The sequence below is a fragment of the Leishmania infantum genome, chromosome 33 (genome assembly GCF_000002875.2).
Source record: "Leishmania infantum JPCM5 genome chromosome 33".
Lineage (NCBI taxonomy): Eukaryota > Euglenozoa > Kinetoplastea > Trypanosomatida > Trypanosomatidae > Leishmania > Leishmania infantum.
Window position 1 is genome coordinate 1,369,949 of NC_009417.2, and position 15,666 is coordinate 1,385,614.

Consider the following 15,666-nt stretch of genomic DNA (forward strand, 5'->3'; position numbering starts at 1 on the left):
CTCCCCATACCCCCCTTCCTTTCCTTATCCCTTGCTTCTTCCGCAGCGCCACACGGAGCTGGTGAGCTGCGAGGCGTGCGGGTCTCAGTGTGTATGTGCCTGCGTGTACTCAAACTCTCTCTAGATATAGATGTTTGCCGCTCTCCTCCGTTTGTCTGTCTGTGTCTGTGTTATCATCGGCAGCTGAGACATTCACAAGAGGCGTACACCACCGAAATAACGCTAAAACGAAACGTAGAAAACGTATGCACAACACTCCTTTGTGGTCGCATGCACGCGTTTTTCTCTTTCTCTCGTGGATCCCTCATGACGAGGTACACCTCAGCGCGCGGTATCTCAAGGGGGCCGCCACACAGCACGGTGGGCGGAAGCCGAGCAGCCCTCCTATCCCTGTCAATGCCTTGCCACTTCTGGCGGTGACGCGGCCAATCACCTACCACGTAGGGGGGAGGTCAGAGCGATGTATCGCTACTGATGTCGGCGCTCGGGTTCTGGATGGCGTGGCATCGGAGCGACCTCGCGACAGTGAACACGCTTGTGCCATCCATGCGATTACGCAGAGTGTTAGTGTCACTCGACCGTGTCTCACACGGCCCGGCTGGTGGCTGGGGGGCCTGAGCGCCACCACGAGGGAGACGCACCACGTGGCAACCCAGCATGGCTGGAGCGGCTGCGAGGCGATCTGCAAAGCAGGCATGGGTAGATAGAGTTCGAGGCAGAGGCTCTGCTCAGCTCACCGATCTGATATTGCCCTAACGCGTGTGTCAACGGCATGCTTTTCACCACGCTGGTGCGGCCTGTGGGGCAAGCCGGGGGAGGAGGATAGAGTGCAGTGGACGCCACAGTGTATGGCAGAGAATGGACACACGCTGCAAAGAGGAAAGGAAATGCCGTTTTTTTCCTGAAGTGCGCATCGCTCGGCGCTATCGCATCGCTGTCACGGCCACTCTGCGAGTGCGACGTCGTTTGCCGGTATGTGATGGTGTCCTCCCTACCAGCTTCTCTCGTTTCGCACGTCCATCCTCCCTTTCTTTTGTTGCATGTGCGATTAAACTGACGGACGCGTTTTTTTTTTGTTGGGACCTCTTTCTCATCAAAGGTGAGCCATCGCCTGCGCAAAATTATGTACGAAGCGATCCACTGACGACACCTTCTCGTCGCTGCCGCTTCCTTTTACCATTTTTTTTTCTGATCATCATCCATCCCCTCCCCACGCCCCGCAGATTCCTCAACTTTCTTGTGTGCCTTTGTACGCGTGCCGTAAGATGCTCGTGCCAAAGTCATCTGAGTCTGTGGTTACACGGCAGAAGATCAGCTTTAAAGGGGCAAGTGGCCTGATACGGTGCTGCTGCAGAAGGAAGCTATCGCAGAGGCTTTCCAGAAAGACGCCGCCGAGGCACTCGGCATCTCCTGCGACGACGTCCTCGACATCTTTTCGAGAACTCCTGCAGCGTGTCCTGCTCCGTGCGCCACGCCAAAATACTCTCCGAGTCGGATGTCGGTCGCATTCGCATCACCAGCGCTTATCGACGAGTATGGAAAGTTTACTTTGCTTACAGGGGGGAAAGGCAGGGGAGGACCGAAGCTTTCTAGGCTAGTGTTGGTGCCACAGGATCATCGGTCCTTGCGAGCGACGACATGGACAGCAGAGACTTAGTCACCGCAGCTACACCAAACACCCCGTTCTTGATCAACTTCCACGGCGACAACTGGGTACCAATGCTAGAGGTGCACATGCTTGAGCTCACGCAAGTCGGTCAGTGAGACATCACTAACGCCTCAAAGACGGCGGCTTTGATGAAGGAGAAGCGGTCGCTGTCAGCGTCTGCGGCGTGCTTGACGTGACGCTGGAGTATGTGAAAGGTGGGGCAACGCTCAAGTATAGTATTCCGCACACCTACTCAGATGACCAGCGTCAGCAGCAGAAGCCGTTGCTCGACCGGTACGCATATCCACATGTGTGGTCAAAGTGCACGGAGCTCAAGATGGAACTCATCTTCGCCGAGACGCGCCACCGCGTCGTCCTTGACGGCGATGAGTGTGATCACGTGTTGGAGGCTGCCCAAGAGAAGGTCGGCGAGGCATTTCACGAGGATGTGGCTGCGCTGCTGCACCTCTCCATAGATGCCGTGAATCCGCCCTCGTGCACCGGCGCCCTTGAGCTGGAGTTCATTGTCAAGCACGCAGCAAGCATATCTGCGGCTATCATCGATGGGGAGCTGGAGCATGGCGAAAACCAGCGCAACTGGCTCATGCATGAGATAGTCACCGGGGTCTGGTCCCCCAGAACGACCTCGCATTCGCAGAGCTGTCTCACCGAGGTGCTTTTGATGGAGAATGCCGCACAAAGTCACAACAGCGACGATGCCAAGTGCGCAGTGACGACTCGACATCGCCTGCGCTTCGGTGGTGTCCGCCTGGACAAGCGTGATGGAGGCTCACGGTGAGGCGGCCCTGACCAGTGCGGTCGTGCATGATGTGTGCGCCGCCGTCGGCGTTAAGGATGGCGATAGCCGTCTGTTGCACTTGGAGAAGGGCAGCCTCGTGACAGAGCTGCTCGTCACGCACCTAGCCTCGCTCTCGCGAAAGGCGGTCGACGACATATTGGCGTCATTCGTGTTCTCCGAGACATGGGAGCTGCTCTCCATGCAAGACAGGACGCCTCTCACCCTCCCGCAGGAGCACCCTTCCGAGAATGCTCTTTCGCGGCGACGACGGAGTGGCTCTTAAGAGGAGGGGGAGGAGGAGCAACTGCGCAGCTGCTTCCAGGAAGACGTCGTCGAATGGTTCAAGGTGCAGCCCGACGCGGTGCAGCAAATCGAGTTCAACGCGCGCAGTCTGCTAGGGAACTTTGCGCTGCAACACAGCCTCGCATCAGACGTGAAGACACTGCGGAAGGAACTGGCCAAGTCCCCTTGCACAACCACGTGGCGGCTGTACAAGAAGTGCGGCTGCACCCACGGTGCCGTGTCGCTCATCACCATCTCAGCTTTCCCGGCGTCGCCTGGCCGCGCGCGATGGAAGAGCGACTGGCCGCCCTGCTTGGCGCCCTCGTTACAGATGTGGCAGAGCAGCTGTCAGTCCAGGAATCGCACGTGAAGGGCGTCACCTTTACGGCATCCCTGAAGGCGACGTTTGCCGTTTCTCCCCCTCCCCCCCCCACCCCAACCACCACCCGGCACTCACGCGGCAGGCCATAGATAGGCTGCTCGGCGAAGGGTCTTTCCCTAGCATGCGGCATCTGTGCATGGGGACGGAGGCACCGGCGTCAGCGCAAAAGCGCGAGGTGCCGCCTGCCGCCGCTGCCGAGACGACAGACCCCATGTCGACTTCCGGCATCACCGCCTCCCTTCTGCACTCGTGCGCCGCCGACGCTGTCATAAGTCACCATCGCCCGCGCTTTGGCGGAGCTGAGTAGGGGCGGTCATGAGCGAGAGCGAAGAGCAGCTGCGAAAGGCTTTCTTGGGCGACGTTGAGGCTTCAGTGGGCGTGTAGGCGAATGCTGTGCAGTCCATGGAATTCCTGCTCGGCAGTCTGGTCGTTGACGTCGAGCTGGTCCATGCGCCGAGTCTTGACCGTAAAGAGATCGACGCTCGCCTCAGCGTCTTCGAGCTCCCTCGCACCTGGGGCGTGCACCTTGACTCCACCGCGAACAAGGGGGAGGGGCCAGTCAAGCGCATCGCCACGCATCACCGCATGAAGCCGGAAAGCGGCGACTGGGGTGCGCTTTTGGCAGTGCAGTTCAGTGAATTAGAGGCAACCTTCGTGAACGATGTGGGGGCGTCGCTGAAACTGCCAAAGGAGGTTATCACGAGCCTAATCTTTCGCATGGGGAATCTTCTGGTAGACATGGAGATTGTTCACCCGGCGGAGTGGCCAAGAAAGGAGAAGGATCGATTACTCGCGTCTTGCACGCACACTGAAACGTGGACTCTGTATCAGTCAGTGGTGCTCAAGCTACCCACCGCACAAGCAACAGAGCACTGCGTCCAGATCGACGGCGACCACTGGGCGACTGTTCTTGACCATCAGCGGGCGGTATTGGAGCGCGCATTCATCTTGGGCGTTTGTGAGGCCACACTGCTGTCTGCGTCGGCTGTGAAGGAACTCCACTTCGGCCTCGGCAGTCTCGTCGCTGCGTTCAAACAAACAAACACACACACACACACACACACACACACACAATCACGTGTGCGAAGAGAGACTCGCGCGCTTCCCGTTCAGTCGCGCATGTGCCATCTGCCAGTCTCTACCCGATCGTTGCGACGCTTCACCGTCAGGTAGAGTCACGACAGCTCACTACGTGCGACTTCAGAGAAACGGCTGGGCAATCGCCCTCCATTCTCAGCAGCCTGCCCTGACGGTATCGTTCGAGAAATATGCGAGTACAGCTTGTCGTTTACCCTTTACAGCATCAGCCACCTCATCTTCGACAAATCTCAGTTCCGCGCTTGTTTCAAGCTCGAGCACCCCGTCACTGCTAAGTCTCGTCAAATCAACAACGCCCTCACAACGGCGCCTTTCACAAACACGTGGAGTTACTACCCACGTGTGCTCAGAGAAAACAACCATACAGCCGCCGACGTCGATTCGACGCACGAAATCACCAGTGCAAGCCTGACGCAAAATCAACTTAAAAAAAAAAACACATGCGTTTGCCCAAATCGCGATCGGTGAACGGCAACATCTGACCGAACTACAGCCTCGAGAGGATCAGCCTCCGCGGTTCACAACTTCCTCGTCTACAGGCAGCAGAGAGCTGCGCTTCGAGCAAGAAACGCCATACGCACACCCTCGCCGTGTAAAACGCTCGACAATGAAAGGCAAGCGCGTCAACCTTCACGACACGGAAAGTTTCATGTCACTCGACGAATTCGACTCTGATAACAACGCTTCATACACAGCGGAAAACGCCAGTGACCACACAAAGCAAGACAATCTCAGCAGTACCGCAGCCGCGCGGAACTCTGCAGAATCTTCCATGTTACTTGAGCCGCCGGGGAACACGCCTATATCGTACCTATCACATTCGAACTCCCCGAAGAGCTTCGCGCCGCTGGAGGCGGCGGAGGAGGCCGGCGCGGTGCAGCGTGAGGAGCAGGCGCCAGCGCTGCAGCGCGTCGGCACGCCGGTGGAGCCGCAGCCGCGCCTCGCGGTCACGACCCACCGGGTTCGCCTGGACGGCGATTTGTGGGCGCGTGTCGTCGACGAGTGGCCGGACCTGCTCAAGCAGGAGTTCACAAGCGACGTGTGCGATGCCACGGCGCTGCCGCGGACGTCGATGCAGCGGCTGGTGCTCACAGCCGGCAGCCTCGTCGCCGACTTCCAGCTCTCGCACGGAGGCCTCGCGAAGAGGGAGCTGAACAAGCAGCTTGCCAGCTCGCCCTTCACCCGCACCTGGGCACTGTACGAGCGCGTCGCCGAGACGAAAGAGACGCCGCCCACCCGCGCCACGCCGCCGGCTGCCCTTCGCGCCTCGGAGAGCTTCGCGTCGCTGGACCCGGTGGAGGAGGCCGCAGTGCTGCGTGCGCAGCAGGAGGAGCATGCGCCAGCGCTGCAGCGCGTCGGCACGCCGGTGGAGCCGCAGCCGCGCCTCGCGGTCACGACACACCGGGTTCGCCTGGACGGCGATTTGTGGGCGCGTGTCGTCGACGAGTGGCCGGACCTGCTCAAGCAGGAGTTCACAAGCGACGTGTGCGATGCCACGGCGCTGCCGCGGACGTCGATGCAGCGGCTGGTGCTCACAGCCGGCAGCCTCGTCGCCGACTTCCAGCTCTCGCACGGAGGCCTCGCGAAGAGGGAGCTGAACAAGCAGCTTGCCAGCTCGCCCTTCACCCGCACCTGGGCACTGTACGAGCGCGTCGCCGAGACGAAAGAGACGCCGCCCACCCGCGCCACGCCGCCGGCTGCCCTTCGCGCCTCGGAGAGCTTCGCGTCGCTGGACCCGGTGGAGGAGGCCGCAGTGCTGCGTGCGCAGCAGGAGGAGCATGCGCCAGCGCTGCAGCGCGTCGGCACGCCGGTGGAGCCGCAGCCGCGCCTCGCGGTCACGACACACCGGGTTCGCCTGGACGGCGATTTGTGGGCGCGTGTCGTCGACGAGTGGCCGGACCTGCTCAAGCAGGAGTTCACAAGCGACGTGTGCGATGCCACGGCGCTGCCGCGGACGTCGATGCAGCGGCTGGTGCTCACAGCCGGCAGCCTCGTCGCCGACTTCCAGCTCTCGCACGGAGGCCTCGCGAAGAGGGAGCTGAACAAGCAGCTTGCCAGCTCGCCCTTCACCCGCACCTGGGCACTGTACGAGCGCGTCGCCGAGACGAAAGAGACGCCGCCCACCCGCGCCACGCCGCCGGCTGCCCTTCGCGCCTCGGAGAGCTTCGCGCCGCTGGAGGCGGTGGAGGAGGCCGCAGTGCTGCGTGCGCAGCAGGAGGAGCATGCGCCAGCGCTGCAGCGCGTCGGCACGCCGGTGGAGCCGCAGCCGCGCCTCGCGGTCACGACACACCGGGTTCGCCTGGACGGCGATTTGTGGGCGCGTGTCGTCGACGAGTGGCCGGACCTGCTCAAGCAGGAGTTCACAAGCGACGTGTGCGATGCCACGGCGCTGCCGCGGACGTCGATGCAGCGGCTGGTGCTCACAGCCGGCAGCCTCGTCGCCGACTTCCAGCTCTCGCACGGAGGCCTCGCGAAGAGGGAGCTGAACAAGCAGCTTGCCAGCTCGCCCTTCACCCGCACCTGGGCACTGTACGAGCGCGTCGCCGAGACGAAAGAGACGCCGCCCACCCGCGCCACGCCGCCGGCTGCCCTTCGCGCCTCGGAGAGCTTCGCGTCGCTGGACCCGGTGGAGGAGGCCGCAGTGCTGCGTGCGCAGCAGGAGGAGCATGCGCCAGCGCTGCAGCGCGTCGGCACGCCGGTGGAGCCGCAGCCGCGCCTCGCGGTCACGACACACCGGGTTCGCCTGGACGGCGATTTGTGGGCGCGTGTCGTCGACGAGTGGCCGGACCTGCTCAAGCAGGAGTTCACAAGCGACGTGTGCGATGCCACGGCGCTGCCGCGGACGTCGATGCAGCGGCTGGTGCTCACAGCCGGCAGCCTCGTCGCCGACTTCCAGCTCTCGCACGGAGGCCTCGCGAAGAGGGAGCTGAACAAGCAGCTTGCCAGCTCGCCCTTCACCCGCACCTGGGCACTGTACGAGCGCGTCGCCGAGACGAAAGAGACGCCGCCCACCCGCGCCACGCCGCCGGCTGCCCTTCGCGCCTCGGAGAGCTTAGCGCCGCTGGAGGCGGCGGAGGAGGCTGGCGCGGCGCAGCGTGAGGAGCAGGCGCCAGCGCTGCAGCGCGTCGGCACGCCGGTGGAGCCGCAGCCGCGCCTCGCGGTCACGACACACCGGGTTCGCCTGGACGGCGATTTGTGGGCGCGTGTCGTCGACGAGTGGCCGGACCTGCTCAAGCAGGAGTTCACAAGCGACGTGTGCGATGCCACGGCGCTGCCGCGGACGTCGATGCAGCGGCTGGTGCTCACAGCCGGCAGCCTCGTCGCCGACTTCCAGCTCTCGCACGGAGGCCTCGCGAAGAGGGAGCTGAACAAGCAGCTTGCCAGCTCGCCCTTCACCCGCACCTGGGCACTGTACGAGCGCGTCGCCGAGACGAAAGAGACGCCGCCCACCCGCGCCACGCCGCCGGCTGCCCTTCGCGCCTCGGAGAGCTTCGCGTCGCTGGACCCGGTGGAGGAGGCCGCAGTGCTGCGTGCGCAGCAGGAGGAGCATGCGCCAGCGCTGCAGCGCGTCGGCACGCCGGTGGAGCCGCAGCCGCGCCTCGCGGTCACGACACACCGGGTTCGCCTGGACGGCGATTTGTGGGCGCGTGTCGTCGACGAGTGGCCGGACCTGCTCAAGCAGGAGTTCACAAGCGACGTGTGCGATGCCACGGCGCTGCCGCGGACGTCGATGCAGCGGCTGGTGCTCACAGCCGGCAGCCTCGTCGCCGACTTCCAGCTCTCGCACGGAGGCCTCGCGAAGAGGGAGCTGAACAAGCAGCTTGCCAGCTCGCCCTTCACCCGCACCTGGGCACTGTACGAGCGCGTCGCCGAGACGAAAGAGACGCCGCCCACCCGCGCCACGCCGCCGGCTGCCCTTCGCGCCTCGGAGAGCTTCGCGTCGCTGGACCCGGTGGAGGAGGCCGCAGTGCTGCGTGCGCAGCAGCAGGAGGAGCCACCGGTGGAGGCGATGACGGCGTTCGAGGAGCATGCGCCAGCGCTGCAGCGCGTCGGCACGCCGGTGGAGCCGCATCGTGGTGCTCTCGAGGGGGCTTCCCCGGTAGACGCCCGTACCGCCACGCCGCCGGCTGCCCTTCGCGCCTCGGAGAGCTTCGCGTCGCTGGAGGCGGCGGAGGAGGCCGCAGTGCTGCGTGCGCAGCAGGAGGAGGAGCCACCGGTGGAGGCGATGACGGCGTTCGAGGAGCATGCGCCAGCGCTGCAGCGCGTCGGCACGCCGGTGGAGCCGCATCGTGGTGCTCTCGAGGGGGCTTCCCCGGTAGACGCCCGTACCGCCACGCCGCCGGCTGCCCTTCGCGCCTCGGAGAGCTTCGCGTCGCTGGACCCGGTGGAGGAGGCCGCAGTGCTGCGTGCGCAGCAGGAGGAGGAGCCACCGGTGGAGGCGATGACGGCGTTCGAGGAGCATGCGCCAGCGCTGCAGCGCGTCGGCACGCCGGTGGAGCCGCATCGTGGTGCTCTCGAGGGGGCTTCCCCGGTAGACGCCCGTACCGCCACGCCGCCGGCTGCCCTTCGCGCCTCGGAGAGCTTCGCGTCGCTGGACCCGGTGGAGGAGGCCTCAGTGCTGCGTGCGCAGCAGGAGGAGGAGCCACCGGTGGAGGCGATGACGGCGTTCGAGGAGCATGCGCCAGCGCTGCAGCGCGTCGGCACGCCGGTGGAGCCGCATCGTGGTGCTCTCGAGGGGGCTTCCCCGGTAGACGCCCGTACCGCCACGCCGCCGGCTGCCCTTCGCGCCTCGGAGAGCTTCGCGTCGCTGGACCCGGTGGAGGAGGCCACAGTGCTGCGTGCGCAGCAGGAGGAGGAGCCACCGGTGGAGGCGATGACGGCGTTCGAGGAGCATGCGCCAGCGCTGCAGCGCGTCGGCACGCCGGTGGAGCCGCATCGTGGTGCTCTCGAGGGGGCTTCCCCGGTAGACGCCCGTACGGCCACGCCGCCGGCTGCCCTTCGCGCCTCGGAGAGCTTCGCGTCGCTGGACCCGGTGGAGGAGGCCGCAGTGCTGCGTGCGCAGCAGAAGGACGAGGCGCCGGCGGCCGAGCGCGCCGCGGAGCCGCAGGAGGCACCCATGGCTGCATCCACGGAGGTGACGCCGGCACGCGAGCTCTGGCAGTCCGTCGCGGAGCCGGAGGGCTACTCGCGCGACGACCTCGGGTGTGCGGAGCCCGCTGCGCTGCATGCGCTGGCGGAGGACGAGGCGCCGGCGGCCGAGCGCGCCGCGGAGCCGCAGGAGGCACCCATGGCTGCATCCACGGAGGTGCCGCCGGCACGCGAGCTCTGGCAGTCCGTCGCGGAGCCGGAGGGCTACTCGCGCGACGACCTCGGGTGTGCGGAGCCGGCTGCGCTGCATGCGCTGGCGGAGGACAAGGCGCCGGCGGCCGAGCGCGCCGCGGAGCCGCAGGAGGCACCCATGGCTGCATCCACGGAGGTGCCGCCGGCACGCGAGCTCTGGCAGTCCGTCGCGGAGCCGGAGGGCTACTCGCGCGACGACCTCGGGTGTGCGGAGCCGGCTGCGCTGCATGCGCTGGCGGAGGACAAGGCGCCGGCGGCCGAGCGCGCCGCGGAGCCGCAGGAGGCACCCATGGCTGCATCCACGGAGGTGCCGCCGGCACGCGAGCTCTGGCAGTCCGTCGCGGAGCCGGAGGGCTACTCGCGCGACGACCTCGGGTGTGCGGAGCCCGCTGCGCTGCATGCGCTGGCGGAGGACGAGGCGCCGGCGGCCGAGCGCGCCGCGGAGCCGCAGGAGGCACCCATGGCTGCATCCACGGAGGTGCCGCCGGCACGCGAGCTCTGGCAGTCCGTCGCGGAGCCGGAGGGCTACTCGCGCGACGACCTCGGGTGTGCGGAGCCGGCTGCGCTGCATGCGCTGGCGGAGGACAAGGCGCCGGCGGCCGAGCGCGCCGCGGAGCCGCAGGAGGCACCCATGGCTGCATCCACGGAGGTGCCGCCGGCACGCGAGCTCTGGCAGTCCGTCGCGGAGCCGGAGGGCTACTCGCGCGACGACCTCGGGTGTGCGGAGCCCGCTGCGCTGCATGCGCTGGCGGAGGACGAGGCGCCGGTGGCCGAGCGCGCCGCGGAGCCGCAGGAGGCACCCATGGCTGCATCCACGGAGGTGCCGCCGGCACGCGAGCTCTGGCAGTCCGTCGCGGAGCCGGAGGGCTACTCGCGCGACGACCTCGGGTGTGCGGAGCCGGCTGCGCTGCATGCGCTGGCGGAGGACGAGGCGCCGGTGGCCGAGCGCGCCGCGGAGCCGGAGGGCTACTCGCGGGGCGACCTTGGGTGTGCGGAGCCCGCTGCGCTGCATGCGCTGGCGGAGGACGAGGCGCCGGTGGCCGAGCGCGCCGCGGAGCCGCAGGAGGCACCCATGGCTGCATCCACGGAGGTGCCGCCGGCACGCGAGCTCTGGCAGTCCGTCGCGGAGCCGGAGGGCTACTCGCGCGACGACCTCGGGTGTGCGGAGCCGGCTGCGCTGCATGCGCTGGCGGAGGACGAGGCGCCGGCGGCCGAGCGCGCCGCGGAGCCGCAGGAGGCACCCATGGCTGCATCCACGGAGGTGCCGCCGGCACGCGAGCTCTGGCAGTCCGTCGCGGAGCCGGAGGGCTACTCGCGCGACGACCTCGGGTGTGCGGAGCCGGCTGCGCTGCATGCGCTGGCGGAGGACGAGGCGCCGGTGGCCGAGCGCGCCGCGGAGCCGGAGGGCTACTCGCGGGGCGACCTTGGGTGTGCGGAGCCCGCTGCGCTGCATGCGCTGGCGGAGGACGAGGCGCCGGCGGCCGAGCGCGCCGCGGAGCCGCAGGAGGCACCCATGGCTGCATCCACGGAGGTGCCGCCGGCACGCGAGCTCTGGCAGTCCGTCGCGGAGCCGGAGGGCTACTCGCGCGACGACCTCGGGTGTGCGGAGCCGGCTGCGCTGCATGCGCTGGCGGAGGACAAGGCGCCGGCGGCCGAGCGCGCCGCGGAGCCGCAGGAGGCACCCATGGCTGCATCCACGGAGGTGCCGCCGGCACGCGAGCTCTGGCAGTCCGTCGCGGAGCCGGAGGGCTACTCGCGCGACGACCTCGGGTGTGCGGAGCCGGCTGCGCTGCATGCGCTGGCGGAGGACGAGGCGCCGGTGGCCGAGCGCGCCGCGGAGCCGCAGGAGGCACCCATGGCTGCATCCACGGAGGTGCCGCCGGCACGCGAGCTCTGGCAGTCCGTCGCGGAGCCGGAGGGCTACTCGCGCGACGACCTCGGGTGTGCGGAGCCGGCTGCGCTGCATGCGCTGGCGGAGGACGAGGCGCCGGTGGCCGAGCGCGCCGCGGAGCCGCAGGAGGCACCCATGGCTGCATCCACGGAGGTGCCGCCGGCACGCGAGCTCTGGCAGTCCGTCGCGGAGCCGGAGGGCTACTCGCGCGACGACCTCGGGTGTGCGGAGCCGGCTGCGCTGCATGCGCTGGCGGAGGACGAGGCGCCGGTGGCCGAGCGCGCCGCGGAGCCGCACCTGCGCGAGAGGGCTACTCGCGGGGCGACCTTGGGTGTGCGGAGCCCGCTGCGCTGCATGCGCTGGCGGAGGACGAGGCGCCGGCGGCCGAGCGCGCCGCGGAGCCGCAGGAGGCACCCATGGCTGCATCCACGGAGGTGCCGCCGGCACGCGAGCTCTGGCAGTCCGTCGCGGAGCCGGAGGGCTACTCGCGCGACGACCTCGGGTGTGCGGAGCCGGCTGCGCTGCATGCGCTGGCGGAGGACAAGGCGCCGGCGGCCGAGCGCGCCGCGGAGCCGCAGGAGGCACCCATGGCTGCATCCACGGAGGTGCCGCCGGCACGCGAGCTCTGGCAGTCCGTCGCGGAGCCGGAGGGCTACTCGCGCGACGACCTCGGGTGTGCGGAGCCCGCTGCGCTGCATGCGCTGGCGGAGGACGAGGCGCCGGTGGCCGAGCGCGCCGCGGAGCCGCAGGAGGCACCCATGGCTGCATCCACGGAGGTGCCGCCGGCACGCGAGCTCTGGCAGTCCGTCGCGGAGCCGGAGGGCTACTCGCGCGACGACCTCGGGTGTGCGGAGCCGGCTGCGCTGCATGCGCTGGCGGAGGACGAGGCGCCGGTGGCCGAGCGCGCCGCGGAGCCGGAGGGCTACTCGCGGGGCGACCTTGGGTGTGCGGAGCCCGCTGCGCTGCATGCGCTGGCGGAGGACGAGGCGCCGGTGGCCGAGCGCGCCGTGGAGCCGCAGGAGTCAAGAATTATCCGCATGAATGAGGTAAGGGAGGTGGCGTGCCGTGAAGAAGATGCTGAGTTCACCTGTTTGCGGACGTCTTTTTCTCCTGGGTGTTCTTGCCCGGGCTCCTCTGGTTTGTTGGAGTCTCCGTCACGAAGCGTCGTGGGGATGCAGGTGGTGGATGGAAAGCCGTTAAAGCCGCGAGTGACTCAACATAAGGTGAAGCTTCAGGGAAGGTACTGGGCCAAAGTGATTTCGTTGCCGTGTGTCGTGGAAGCATTTCGCCAGGATGTCGCGCACGCGCTTGATGTACGTGTGGCGGATATTCAGCACGTGGAGCTGGTAGCTGGGAGCTTGTTGGGCACATTTGTTGTGGTGCACGCATTTGATCTACTTACGGCTACCGAGGCGGACGACAAGTTGCGCGCGTACCACTTTCCGCTTACTTGGGAGCACTACCCGAAGACGCCCGACACGACGACGGGCCACTTCTTTGAGGCCGAGGCTCTGTCTACAATCCGGCGCACATCACGCTGCATCAACTCAGCATCAAAGTCCCGATTACCACCCGCTGATATGGAGTTGTCCCGGCCCACCCCGGCTGCTCTGAAGCCGCACCCTCCACTGTGGGCTGCTCAAGAGGTGTCGCAGAGCACGTTATCGTCGGGTGGTCGTACTTGCTCTGCGACGATTAGAACACCTGCGGTGCGAGAGAGCCTTCCTGTGGGGCCTGCAGTGCACGGAGCTCCTCCTCTCATTGAGAAACGGACGTGGGCGAGCAACCTTCCTTCTTCGAAGGAACGCCATTACGCGGGCGACGATGGGAGTGAGTCATCGATGAAGTTCTTGCAGGAAACGGCGCTGGCGCCAGTAGCAAAGGCCGTGAGAGCGCCGGCGGTTCCTGAGACGGTGAGCACGAAGCACCGCGTCGGCTTTGTGGGGAACCAGTGGTCCACAATCCTGAAGACGCAGAGGGATGACTTCGTGGCCGCGTTCGTGAAGGGCACTGGCGAGAAGCTCGGTTATGAACCGGACTCGGTGACCAAGGTGCAGTGCGACGAGAGCACAGGCGACACCATCGTCAGCTTTCGTGTCACCCACCCAAGCGTACTGCCGAGAAAGCAGATCGACTTGGTACTCCGTAGTGCTCCCTACGCCGATGTGTGGAAGCTGTACTACAAGAACACCCCGCCGGAAGAACAGGAGACGATTCACAATGACGTTACAACATTTCATCGCGTCGGCTTTGTTGGGAGCAAGTGGAAGGAAGTAAGGAACCGTGGCATGGCTCGCTTTATCGAGGCGTTCGCAGCTGACACGGCAACTGCCCTGAATGTAACTCCGCAAGCGGTGCGCATCGCCGACTACGCGGTAGCCGATGACATCGTGGTGGATTTCTATGTTACCCACCCGGGGACAGACACAGAGGAAGTAATCGATGCTAAGCTCGAGCAGTTCGACTACCAGCGCGTTTGGGACCTCTACGGAATCCCGAGCGAGGCGGACGAGCAGCAGCGCGTCGTTCCGTGCGTTATGAAATGCAGCAACGCGTCCCGCGGAACATCTCCTTCCTCGACCTGCCGACTGCGAATGCCCGGCACGAACTCTGTTTCCCAAGCCGACAGCGTCTGCCCGAGGTGTCAACGGCAGTTCTCCTCGAAACAGGAGTTTCTTCAACCCGACGAAAGTAGTGGCTGGAACCCACAGCCTATGCACAGTCACACTAGCTCCATCAGCGATGCAGTTCGCACCGCGCTGATGGAGGACAGCTACTCAGCGATTCGCAAGCCATCGCCAACACCGCCTCTTCCACACCTGGCGCACCGGTACGCTCCACACCAAAGGTCAGAAGGGCAAACATCGCAGCAGCCGAGCGCGCATCAAACGCGTGGTATATCATTCATACGCGGCGCACAGATGACCCCGCGTGTGCCGTGGCACACTAGTGTCAACAACAGCCTCATTCCGCACCCCCCGCGACAGCGCTCCCTCAGCAACACTACACGGTATCGTCAACGTCGCGTCAATCTACGCGAACTGGAGAGCGAGCTGTCGCGTAAACAACGTCAGCACAAGCACCAGGAACGACAGCAGCAGCTCGATCGCGAGATGCGCCGCTCTCTGAACTGCAGTAAATTGTCGATGTCCACCGGCCCCACTATCAACGTTTCACGGAGCTTCCTGCCACCCATTCCACCGTGTTACACAAAGGTCCGCACAGGCCCGCAGCACATGAAGACAGGGATGGGCTCTCTGCTGGAGTAGTTGTTTGGAAAAGCAGACGTAAGCACGCATGTGAGTGTGCGTATGTCTGCGCCACCCATCAGTGGAGGACAGACGTATCTCATCCGCCTTTTGTGAGAGAAAGTCGTTATGGTCCTCACCTCTTTCTCTGTCGCCGGGCTGCCTGCCCTCTCTTGATCCCCCTCCCACTCTGTTTGTCTTCTCTCCGCGTGAGGACGCCACTTGGCACCATTCTTCGACTGTCTCTGGTGCGCTGACGTCTGTAGCGACTCACTCGAGTCGTCCACTCTCTTCCCCCGCGGTCGCTTTCTCTCCTACTCTTTGACCCTTCCTGTCTCACGCCTCTTCTCTCGAGCTGGTGCGTGCGTCGGCGTTGCTGCGCCTCTTCGGCTCATTTCTTTTCTTGGCCCTCTTCTCGTTGATATCATTGCTGTTGGTATCGGCTTTGAACGTCTTCCTCTTTTGGTGCACTTCGTGGGTGTCACGGTGGTCTGTGGGTGTGTTTACTGGAGAGTGAGTGCATGTGCCTCTGCGGGGTGTTTGAGCGGGCGGTCTGTCTGTGCTTGGCTTCCTGTGCTTCATCCCTCATTTTCCTTATGTTGTGTGGATCTCTTTTTCTCTCTGTCTTGTATTTGGGATGTGCAGATGTGCGTGTGTGTGTGGGGAGTCTCTCGGTGTATGCTCTGCTTTCTTCACCTCCTCTTCTCCCCCACCTCTCCAACACCTCCCCCTCATCATCCTCCTTCCTCATCCTGTAGAAGTTGCTAGTTTTTCTTGTTTGGGATACTCTCGCTCCCCCTCCCTCCACTCAGTCTGTCCTCGCCGTTTTTCTCGTCACTGCTTAACCCAGTGATCTTTGTGTAATCTCGTGGGTCTGTGTAGGGGAGAGGGAGGAAGGGGGAAGACGGCGGAGATGTGCCCACACACCTCTGTTTCTCACGTCTTCTTTGATGTTGTGTTCATTCTTCTTTATGTTCT

General features: G+C 65.3%; 1 protein-coding gene and 1 pseudogene across 2 annotated transcripts; both read left to right on the forward strand.

Annotated features, from left to right (window-relative positions):
- Positions 1-1,985: 1,985 nt before the first annotated feature.
- LINJ_33_3220 lies at positions 1,986-3,090 on the forward strand (annotated as a pseudogene). Its single transcript is given in 2 exon segments — positions 1,986-2,444; positions 2,446-3,090. Coding segments are annotated over 2 exon segments (1,104 nt in total).
- A 1,726-nt stretch (positions 3,091-4,816) lies between these two features.
- On the forward strand, positions 4,817-14,709 carry LINJ_33_3230 (conserved hypothetical protein; the record flags this gene model as incomplete). Its single annotated transcript, XM_001468331.2, is given in 2 exon segments — positions 4,817-11,743; positions 11,746-14,709. Coding segments are annotated over 2 exon segments (9,891 nt in total).
- Positions 14,710-15,666: the final 957 nt, after the last annotated feature.